The sequence below is a fragment of the Cuculus canorus genome, chromosome 20 (genome assembly GCF_017976375.1).
Source record: "Cuculus canorus isolate bCucCan1 chromosome 20, bCucCan1.pri, whole genome shotgun sequence".
In the NCBI taxonomy this organism is placed as follows: domain Eukaryota; kingdom Metazoa; phylum Chordata; class Aves; order Cuculiformes; family Cuculidae; genus Cuculus; species Cuculus canorus.
Window position 1 is genome coordinate 4153166 of NC_071420.1, and position 12019 is coordinate 4165184.

General features: G+C 43.1%; 1 protein-coding gene across 7 annotated transcripts in view; it reads right to left on the reverse strand.

Moving 5' to 3' along the window:
- Nucleotides 1-12019, reverse strand: part of SPECC1 (sperm antigen with calponin homology and coiled-coil domains 1) — a 91911-nt gene that overhangs the window by 40374 nt on the left and 39518 nt on the right. For all 7 annotated transcript variants that reach the window (XM_054084867.1, XM_054084866.1, XM_054084868.1 and 4 more), the window contains one exon: nt 658-2225. In XM_054084867.1, the coding sequence (XP_053940842.1) occupies nt 658-2225 (1568 nt within the window). The remainder of the gene's footprint in view (nt 1-657; nt 2226-12019) is intronic.

Genomic DNA, 12019 nt, shown 5'->3' on the forward strand with positions numbered 1-12019 from the left:
ATCCACTTTTTTTTTTGCCATTACTTTGCCTGTCCCAACACAGAATACTTCTCAGTTTCCTCAGAATACTGTAGTTTTATGAAAATAATCTCATCTGGAGCCTGACTGTGCATCATTAGTCATGTTATTGTAAAATCAGCTTCTCTGAGTGTTAGCTCATATCCATGTGTTCTCATAACCAATGACACCTATAGTGCACCACTAATTAATCACGATTAACTATTCAGAATTTGATATTCGCTGGTAAGTACTCAAGCCCTTCTTCTCTCCAATCTCCATTTGAGTTACCAAGTGATTTTTACTAATGTTTGTTCAAATAACATCAAAGTTTGTGGGTTTTTTTACCTGTTCTCTGTTCCAATTTTGATGAACACAATTCTATTCATTAAAATAGTAAATTCTGCAGAAGATATTAGAGGAAATTAGTTTTGAATTTAGAAACATAGCTTTACTAACAGTTATTCCTGGGAAAACATGCATATAGCAGCAGAAATAGACAACATCGTATGACCCCAGCTTCCCTTAAAACTAATTAATGCAATTTAAATCTCAGAAACTTATAATCAACGGCTCAATAACGATCTAAATGGCAATGATTACCTATTTATGGAAAAACAGACCATCAACCATTGTATTTTACAGCTGCCACTGCTTTACCTTTGATAGCAGCCCCTGAATGTGCTTCAGTTCACTGTTTGCCTTCAGCAGCTCTTGTTTAAGCTCAGTGCAAGACGCTTCTAACTGATCTTTTTCTGCATGGGCTACTTTCAGCATCTCCTGCACCTCAGAGTTGTCAGTGGTGCATCCCATTGCATTGATTTCTGCAGCCTTTTGTTTCTCACTCTCTAACTGAGTTTTGAGAGAGCCGTTCTCAATTTTTAGACCTTCTAAGGCAATTTTACAGTCCTCCAGAGTTTTTGTTACTGTGCTGTTGCTCTGCCGTTCCACTTCTAGAAGCTTAAGTAGCTTTTCATTTTCTTCCTGCAGGCTTTTAATCACCTGCTGGGCATCTTGGTGCTCCCTCTCTAAGCTCCGTAGGCTGCTGGTTAACTGTTGCTGAATGTTGAGCAATTTCTCTCTTTCAAATTGTGCTTTTTCAAGAATTTCAGTGCATTTTTGTTCCAGTTCAAGGACTTTCCCCTCCTGAGCTCTGCTTTCTTCATTCTTGGATCGCTCTTGGAGGAGAGTCATTAGCTTCTCATTTTCTTGGCTAAGCTGTTCTGCTCTATCCCTATGCTGATGAAAGGAAGTCTCCAGAAGAGCTTTCTCTTCCACTAGCTTCTCATTTTCTGTTGTCAGCTCCTGCACCATTTGCTGTTGATCCGACAGCTCCTGCAAAGTGGCTTGCAATTCTTCTGCTGTGCTGTGGTGATTCTCCTCCATTTTTTGTATTCTCTCTGTAAGAGATGCAACAGAAAGGTCACTAATATTGTTTGGAGAACTTCCTGTAGTGGAGCATTTGGAACCTTTGAAGTGGTTGCTGCTGGAAGATGTTGGCCTGGAAGGTACATCTGCTATATGTTCAAAATCAGATGCATCGGGTGACAAGGAAGCTTTAGTTACATCACTGCTGGAAGAACCCGAATTGCGCAGCGCACCGCCACTCACACGCTGTCTGTGCTCATCCATTTCGCCTCTCGACACATGTTTTGATGGGCTTCCAAAACTGGATTCTTGGGTAGTTGGGGTTGGGAGGCTGCTGTCGCCTCCACTGCTTGTTGTTGTGTCTGAGAGAGGAGAGTTCTCTAGATAAAGCAATTTCTCTTTCAAAACACGATTTTCTTCTCCCAGGCTAGCAAGCTCTTTTTGAAAAGTTCTGTTTTTTTCCTGAAGGGTCCGTATTAACGGATCTATGTCAACAGGTGATACCGTTTCTAAATTTTGGTTGGAAGCACCCATTGCTTCAGTGTTAAGCGACCCCTTCTCTTTGCATTTCTTCAATTCACAACGGAGTTTGGTAATTTCAGAATCTTTTGTCTTTGCTTCTGCCAGGAGTTCTTTAACCTGAGATTCCAGGACAGCCTTGTCACCGGTTTCATTCTCTTGCTTGGACTTGCTAGTGGGACGCACGTGCTTGGTCGGAGTCGGTGCACCAGAAGATGTGGGGCTGGGTTGTGTTTTCCTTGTATTGGCTTGACCACGCAATACAGCTCTCTCTCTGGATGCAGACGATGATATTTCCCGGGGTGCTGGAATCCCTGTGCGCTTTGCAGCTGAAACTGTTCCTTGAAGACAAAGAGATGAAGCAAACCGAGTCAGTTCATAAAGAAAACAAGTAACACAACAACAACGCTCTTTTCCAAGAGCCTAGAGCGGTCTTGGAAAAAATACCTGACTGCTTGAATAGGTTTAGTCACGACCGAGTGCGTGGATTCAGGTTTCAAAAGTTTGTATTATTTTCCATTTCTTTCTCTCCTACCCCCCCGCAAAGGAACAGTTTGCTGAACTTCTTTCTAGTGTAATGATATAATACATAGAGGCTGCAATACAGGAATGGCAACTCCCAGGACCAGGATGTTAATTATTTGAAAATAAAAGTTCTTCAGACTACTATTGATTTCCAGGGAGACGTTCAATAAATTAAGAAAAGATACCACATACAACAACACATGTATGCATAGCAAGATGTGATTAGAAGGGGAAAAAAAAAAAGTTTGAGTTGCTGATTTCATCTTCTGAAGTGCACTCTCAGAATACAGGACCACAGGTAGTGAAAAAACAGTAAAAGCCATCCTAACCATTAAAGGTGGTTAAAGAAAAGCAGCTGGTTCAAAGGGGAGGTGTTATACACCACTACAAGTGGCAAGACTAGGAATCTAAGAAATTCCTGTTTTCAGGACCTTACTCAAAACAAAAAGCCCTAAAATACAGAGCCATTAAGTTTTGGGATATGGTACAATGAAGAGACACTGTCTGATGTAGCCGTACACACAGGATGCAAGGGCCAGTTATGCAAACAGAAAGGGCTAGCGAGGCAGTGTTTGCAATAAAAACAAGTTCCAGAGGTGAAATCCTAGAATCAATTACATCTCACATTTGGGAGGCTCTCTTTGCTGATACACATGTGCAGCGTTTGCGGAAAACCAAGTGGTAAAGGGGACCAAAGGGGATGCAGACTCCCTGCTGCAAAACTGCACGGCTACCGCCTTACACCGTGAGCAGCCTCGTAAACCTCCCAAAGCACTTCTCACACGTTAAGAAAACCTCTCTCAGTAAGCGAAGGGTTAATATTAACACTCCCCAGTTTGCTCAGCATCTCTTTTGAAGAATGCACTAGGTTTATAAACCCCACACAACCAGGAGCCCCTCCTCCTCCTCTCTCCCAAACAAACACACTCTGCAGCAGGGACAATAAATACCCGGGGACAAAGAGCAGCTGAAGAAAAGACCCCTGAACACAGAGGCTGCGCTGGGAGGAGAGCACAGAGAGGGCTCTGTGATGGCAGGGGCAAGATAGGGCCAGAGACAAAGGCACCAGTGTTTATGGGAAGAGATAGTAGGGACAGCTTGGCCGGAGAGCCAACAGCCCACACAGCTTCATTGAGTCATCTACAGCTGGAGGCGCCAGCAGAGCAAGGCAGCTCTGGCTCCCCGGAGAAATGTGCAACGCAAGCGGAGAGGAGAGATTTTCCACTGCAGCTCAGATGGCTGTGGTGCAACTCCAGAGCTGAGAACGCATTTTTGATGGGCAGAGCTGAAGGCTCCCGGCTCGCTGCTCTCAGCCCGTTTCATAAACCCGAGGGTTCCCAAAGTCCGGTACCTGTAAAATCCGTTCACACTGAGCTCCACAGATGAGTGAAACTTTTAGTATCAGCGCAGGTAACACTGCAAGATGAGGGATAACAGGGAAATGGAATGGGCCACGATGCGCTGCTCCAGCAGCAAAACATCAGCTTGGCACAGCTCCTTCTTGCTCAGGGGCAGAGGTTCACGCGGGGATCTCCAGGCACCCAGGAGAGAAAGCCCAAGGCCACGTTGGAATGTGTCGCTTGAACATCGAGCAGGAGAGGTGACCAGAGGAGCGCAGTCATCCTCACACAAGCCATAACCATACTGCAGATTCCAGATGTAAAATACACATTACGAACGGCTACAGATGTTCTTTGATGGAGCCTAAGGGGTGGATTTAAAGCCTTCTGCTATGCCCTGAACTTTTATTCAACCTGAACTGGTTTTCTACTGCTAGAACAAATTTTTATGACAAAGTGAGTACCTCAAATAAATAATCTGTGTTTTCTTTTTTTGCAGTGACATGACTGTCATCTGGTCAGCACATGACTGCGTAGTGGGTGCTGCTGACTGGGCAATATTGTCTACGTTACAAGAAATAATGATAATAATGACATCAGTAAACACAGCACTGAGAAACTCACCTCTTCCTAAGAGAAACGTAGCACTTCTGGTAGCAATGCCAGCGTGCTTCTAATAACCACCTAATGACAATTGCAATGTGATCCTGAGCAATGGAAGATGCATACGCAAGGATAACAATTAAGCATATTTAACTGGGATTATCTGTACTTCACCAGGCTGCCAATCAGTGCAGGCTCTGAGCTTACTCAACCTGCCCCATGAGTTTTGTAAGACCCCACGCTCCGCTGACGTGTTCCATCATAAATCACAAAGCATTTGCTATCCATCAATAACCATTAACCTGCCTGTTTTTTTCATGACACAGATGTGTTTACATATTTTCCTCTGTCTGCTCTCCAAAACAGTGCCATGCAATACTCAAAAAATACAGAGAGCCCAGAAAAGAAACAGTTCTTAATGGTGATTACAAAGCATCAAGCATAAGTACTACTATTAAAGTCTATTTTATGGGTACCTCTCCCCCGGAATGACCTTGAAATTGAGCAGCATAGCAGTTATAAATGGAACTGCCAACCCCACAGCCCGAGGCACCCACAGTGCAGGAATGGCATTTAGGGCTGTACAGCCACCCTGGTGACCTGATTAGCTCAGCACCCAACACTGGTTAAGGGCTATGAGAGACTCCAGACAGACACATGCCTACCAAGCTGCAGAACCCCATCTAAGGTTGATTTATACTGCTGCTGAAAGGGGCTGGAATCACACACAACTTGACCTCCTAGAAAGTGCTGCTTGTTTTTAGCAGGGAAAAGAAAAATAATCAGCCCTGCATCTCAAAGGAGACATTCCTAGGGAAATAAAAAACCCACCCGAACTATTAAATACCTTTCTGTTTAGTCAAAACGGTGCTAGGGCACCTCATTCCCGTTTTCACTGTTCATCCACCCTAGCCAACCTGTTAGCTTAACTATTCTCTTGCCAAGTTTGAGCACAACATCTTTCCTACTGTCCCATGTATTCAAGCTCAGGCTACCTCTGCCCAACAGCGTATTTCTCATTCCCTTTGACCCCTGCCTCACCTCCCATTCTCCCCATCCCACACCCACTCTTCTAATGAGCTCAGCTTGTGTTCCCCCCACCGCAGAAGGACTGGGAATTACTCATTAATTACTCCACTGAGAGTTATTGCCTGAAAACCTGTTTTGCTCAGACTAAGGTCACCTCATCATCACATTCCTCGCCTTGACGTCCAGTAAGAACTCTTCCATTTTCAGTATCAGCCACGCTATTCAAGTACGAGAGTTGAAACCCCAACATCTGTACAGAGCTTATCATTTTCAAAGTGCTTTAAAATTAACAGCTATTTGACTCAAATCATCTGAAACACATAATTGCTAACTCTGTAACAGGTCAGCGAGATGCGATATGCCTCGGCCACGGTCAGAGTGAGTCAGTAAGGGCTGTCAGTAGGAGCTCCTGGCTGGCAGCCCGCCGTGCAGCTTTACTGTTTGCACCGCGTTCTGCCCGGGAGCACTCGCTGACTTTCCGCTGGTGTCAGAAACAAAGTGGGGCTTTAATGAGATAAAAGTTGACCCCTCATGATCATCTTTAGCCATTTGAATCCCATTTTCAGCACAGTGACAATGTTTTTCACAGAAGGATCAGGATTACTCTTCAGTTTTTCCACATAATGGTCTATATTTGATCTAAGCTCTCAGCACCTGCCACATCAACTCCCACTGGGGCATCCACAGCCGGAACAAAATGGACTATGAAATGGAGAAAAGCATTTCCCGATCCCTCAAGGTGGCACACACAGGACTACTGTTCAGAAGTGAAGTCCATGCAGCATGGTTGATGTAACCACAGGGATGGCAGCGTAACGGAGAATAGGTGGCAAACATTTTACCAGTCACAGGAGGCCATGTGTGACATTTTGGAACGCAGATTCAGCATATGCATCTGCCTTCACACCCCGTGTGCTCTGAGCTAGCACATATCCCTGTCTTCCCAATAAAGCACTAGCCCTGAAGTTACTTTTATTTGAGTTGATTTTTAAGTATAATTAACAGTTCAAATACCAGCTTCTCCGGTCCCAGAGCGGAAGAAGAATCTCAGTTGAGAAGTGACTTAATTTGACCACAAAAACACCTCTGGAAATGTTCCAATTTCTGCCCTGAATCTATTTTATAGAAATGAAGTCAATACAAGATTATCCGCCTCTGGCCTTTGTGCCATTTGTGTCCCACAACCTGCCCTTTCCTTAATCCTTCCCTCCATCAGCATTTTAATAAACCAAAGGTTAAATGCCACGGGCTTCTGCTGCTCCAGGGACCAAATTAACAGGGAATGTTGTATTTTGTACTTTCTTCCTAAATTTTAGTCCTGTCAACTCGTAAGATACGAACAATAAACACACATTTTGTGAAGCATGTTTAAAAATCCACATTGAATTCCTTCTTCCATAGTTTCAGCAGGTACCAAGCCTCCTGCATGTCGAGCTCATCTGTGTAATTTAAGCATGCTGACCACTGAATCATTTCAGAAAGCATTTCAGTCATGTAAGACTAAAGCACGAAGACAGATGCATCTTTGGAGCGATGTTTTTAAACAATGGATACCTTATTTGAATTGCAAGGGCAGGATAACAGGAAATAAAAGAAAGCTATTCATAGCACTCTGCAATGGTAAAGTCATACATTTCAGAAAGGCAAACTGTTGCCTGCAGACAAGTCTGTGCTCTCATGATTAACTGCTGCTCTAGGAGGACTGTTACACCTCTTTCACTCCCGTTCCTGCATTTGCAACAGACCAGCTATTTATTTCACTGTCTTGTGTCTCTTTGCCATCCATCCCACCTCAAAAAGGGATAGTGAAACAACAGAGGTAGCAACAAGAAATTATGGGCTAACTCACAGCCTCCCTACCAGGAGACGATTGATTCTTCTGTTGTTCTGGAATTCTGTTCCCACGTGCCTAGCTTTTTAAACAAATTTTACCATCTGAACAGGACTCTCAATCCTCAGAGAGAAAAATGATTCCTGTGATACCTTGAGGGAAAGGCGAGAATAAATTAGGTGGGCTGCAAGTATTTAGCAGAATGGCTACGTAAAGAGAGCGCTACTAAGAGCCCACATTTGTAAGCAAATAAAGAGTTATTAAACATCCCCGTATAGTTTTACTGTGCTTTATCACAGGTGGTTTAGCTGAAATAGGTCCTTCTTATCAGTTTTGGTTTTCAGCTTATCCTCTGGCCATGACTTTGGTACATTCTGGACTCGGATGACTGCACTCACCCAGGCTTTGCCAGGATCTGGCTGAGGATGCACAGCAGCACTGGTAACACACAGCAACAGACAGGCGATGCAGGCATGAACTCATACATGCTCAACCTTGCCTGGGTACTATTTTCAGCCACCTTCGAGTTTCTTATGCAAAACAAAGCTGGGTCACAGGTGTACCTTAATCCCATTTGGTTTACGACACCTACTGTAGGGAACCAAAATACAGATGCCAATGTCTTGTACCATTTCAGACGCATGATTAAAATACCCTCACTGAGTTGAAATATTTGACAGTACCTGTGGGAGACCTGTCCTCTGCTCAAGAGGCAGACAGAGAGCAACTAGGATGCCTGAAGACATGCAGAATGCCACTAGACATTGAACTGCACGGTCAGACTTTCACAACAGATTTACAAGCTAGGGTTACAAGGCAGGTAACAGCAGCTGTAATGTGTCATATTCAAAATTACTCCTGTTCCCAAGTACCACTTAAGTGCTTTCCAGCGACACAATGAACAACGTAACACAATGTATTAATATGTGACTTTTATACGTTGTTGACCTGAATTTAATCCCAGCCAAATCAGAAAAGACGGCATCACCTTGGAGCAATTGCACTCTTTTGACTCCCTTCAATAACGGAATCCACCTTACAGGGAGCCGAGCCGTATCTTGTCTTCTTTTGTCAACCTGAGTGAAGTTTTCAAGAACCTAATTAACTCGGTGTTTAAAATCCCTCTTCCAAAAGAGGCTGAACCACTAAGAGCTCAGAGCTCAAGTGAAAGCCCTGGGGACCTGGCAGATCACTTTCACCCTGCTCTAGCATTAATCCTGAGATTGATACTGAGACTGATTAAAAGCGAACTAGGAATCCTTTGGGAAATCATGCCTATACTTCATAGGAGAGGGACTGGTGTATATTTGACTCTTTTGAAGTACTTTTTCATTAAAAGATTTCACAGTTCACACACATCTACTTCACTGAAATGCCTTGCTTTTCCATGCCCTTTTTTTTGGGTTTTTTTTTTCCCCTTTGTTTAAGCAAATGAAACAGCTAAAAAACACCTTCCCTGCTAGAGATCTGCTGATACCCTGATTAACAGGAAACACACTGACATATTTCATCGTGGCACGAGAGAAAGCAAACACAACTGTTGAAAAGTAGAGCAGCTCTAACAGCAATGCTTACCTCTACTGCTGGGCTTTTTCATACAGACACCTAAACAGAGGCAAAATCCCAACACACGGTCTGTCTGCATTGTTTAATGCTCCTGTTCTGAAGCCTCTAACAAGACAGCTTGATAACAAATACTGAATAGATGCACAGAACTAAATCAACTCATGATGAAGATCCGAATCATTTCTAAGTGCTTCTTGAGGGTTAGAACAAGGGCAAGACTTGATGCAGAAGGACAGATTTTCAGAGTGACAAAGGTGCCAAGAGACACAGATCAGTACCTACCATTATTTTCAAAACTGCTTAAGCTTCATATTGGAGAGTCAAATGTCTCAAACTACTGCTCCACCATTAGCTTAGGTAAAAAGTCAGGATAAAGAATGATGCTATTATACTGTGACAAACTATTATGGCTTGGTCTACTTCATACACAAAGAGAATGAGCTGAATGCATTAGTTGTCAGCATTTTTCAGTGAACACAGTGTAGAATACTCCTTGGATAATCCTCAGTAACTCAGAAGAGCATACCATTTTCCATCTCCTTTAGGGTTGTCTTGCAGGAAGACAATGTTCTCTGCTACCTGGTCTTTATGCAACCATGAACAAAGCAAACCTGGGCTTGGCTAGTCATGGCTCTCCTGAATCAGTCTGTTTGCAGAATATTAGTCATAGAGCCAACACCTTTACAGGACAGCAACTCTTTGGGAAGGCTCGCTTGGCCTCCACCCAGCTTAAAAAAAAAGACAAGGAGACGGCTGGTGGTTTGGACAATCTAACACTCATTATATAGAAGCATCTGCTCAAATAAGGCCTTCACTTAGCAAAAAAATTGAGACTAAAAAGCAATCATAACCTGAACAATTTTTTTCTGAAGGATTTTAATGGCCTGTTGGACTGTCCAACTACGTTCTCTGGGAAACAGTTACCATGTGCAACAGGAGGAAAAAGCTAAAAGCCTTAATGGAAAGATTTTGATCTATGTTATCACTGTAGACAGTGTAGGGAAGCAACTCAAGGACAGATGTTAGACACAATTATATTACAAGGTACAACTGAACAACAGACACCTGTGCTTGAAAAGCTGCACTACCGGAGGTTCCAAAGGAAAAGCAGCAAAAAGAATCTTGATCCAAGCAATTCCTGATTTAAGACTATAGACACCACTAACACTGGAGCTGAAGACTTTTGTAAAAGTTGGCTTATTTTTTGTTTTAATTAGAAGATATGAGTTTAGAGATCTCGTGCTTTTTGCACACCAAAAAAAAGGCACTATTTTGGTAACTCAATGACTAAGTAATGACAAAACTACTTGTCATCATTTTAAATCTGCAGAGGAACTACTGGTAGGACATTCTTTTGAAGGGTGGCCCCTAGAAGAGACTCTCCCATGGTAGGAATGTAACCCATAGGAGAGATGATCTTATATTTAAAGCATCTCCATTTATTTCAAATTTTAGCCTCTAAAACAAACAAAAATGTACAGATGTACTGTCTAGTACTCTTAACATCCACAAAAGGTCCTATTTGCACTGTCCCTTCAGCCAGTTGTATAGTGTTTTTTAGAAGGGAAGGTACCCAGGGAATCTCTGCTACATGATTAAGGGATTTCTTAAAGACCACAAATATTTTATAGAAAGTCACATTCAATTCTTTCAAAAAAGTGTTAAAATGCAAATAGAAAAAGATCAGCTCTTCTCAGCATATGGTGGTTCCAAACACAGGCACAATAAGAACTGAGCCTCAAGTTCACATTGTCGCAGCTCTATGCTATTACACTGGAAACAAGGTCGCATTCAGGAGGTAAATGAGATGAGATCTGATCAAAATCCTTTTCACAATGTCTCATTGTGAATTTCAGCCGACTTACTTTCCTCCTTATGTGCCCGTTCATATACAATTCCTCTCTGAATAACAGCAGGAGTGGTTAAAATCTTTTTATCCTGAAAGACTTGCCAGTGTCCATACAAAAGAGTTCCTCTGAACACGTCTTACCCTATTTACTTGGGTTTTCGGAAAGTTTGTTAAGTCTCAAATGAAAACTCAAGGTTGGATATGCCTGTCTTGGGTAATATACAGTTTTGTTCCCAGTACAAAAACAATGCAGGTTGTACTGTAGGAGGGAAGTTTTGCTAAGAGGTCTAAGGACCAAACATATATCTGTCACGTACATTGGCAAAGCTAAGAGGAGGCAAGAATTGTTCAGGGCATATGTATCCTTCACTAGCACACCCAGGCTTTGCTTCCGTAAATACAAATTCCCTTTCAAATCTGCTCAAGACAAGAAGCATCCAAGGGGCTTCCCTGTGCCCTAAGCCTCTGGCACCAAGAGAATCACGAGGGTACCGCTGTGCTCACCTTCGAAACAAGGTATATAAAACCTATGGAACAACGAATGTATGTCATATCTGCCAATGCGGGTGCGGATTACAAACGTAATCACAATCTACCACCGCGCTGCTTTGGATTTCTAGAGTACCCAGCAACCTGGCACAACAAACACCGAGACAGCCAAAGCAAATGGTCCAGCACATGTTCAGAGAAACTCTAGAGCATACACTTACTGGAATGTCCCCCCTGGGTAAACTCAAGCATACTTTTTTTGGGAACCATTAATACCAGTGGGCCTGCCAAAAATTTCAGTCACCTGCTAACGAAACCCTTTGTCTACCTTCCAAAAAGAACGACTAAAACAAGTCACTACAGAAGAACGGAGCAGCAGCAAATGCCTTTGCCCAACACTTCTGAATGCGTTGTATTGGGAAACCACGACCTGAACCCTCCGGTTCAGGAATGCTGCCCTGCTCTTGGCCAAAAGGCCAGGACTGACTGAGTCAAAAGAACTCCTCTCTTCACGAATTCTCAAATCCTGGTAATCCAGAAAGAGTGGGGAAAAAAGGGATCAAAAATGGAAACATGAAAGGAGGTTCCTCCTCCTCCACCCCTGAAACAGAGGGCAGAACTTTAAAGTTAGAGGCCTTTTTCCTTTGTTTGCTTAATGCTTAATAACCAGTAAGCACTGCATTGGTATCACAACAGCCTTTTGTTTACTAAAATGTGATGACCACATAATAAACCCAGTTTTATTGTCCCTTCCAGCCTGCTTCAGTGAGGGGGTGGGGAGGACTGCAGTTTAGCTTCCACAGCTCAGCCAGAGCTTTAGGTCTGCACTGTATAGTGATAACGGAGCCCACCCGCACCATCCTGAAGAGCTGACACGAGGAACTGGGCTGGAATCATTAAAAC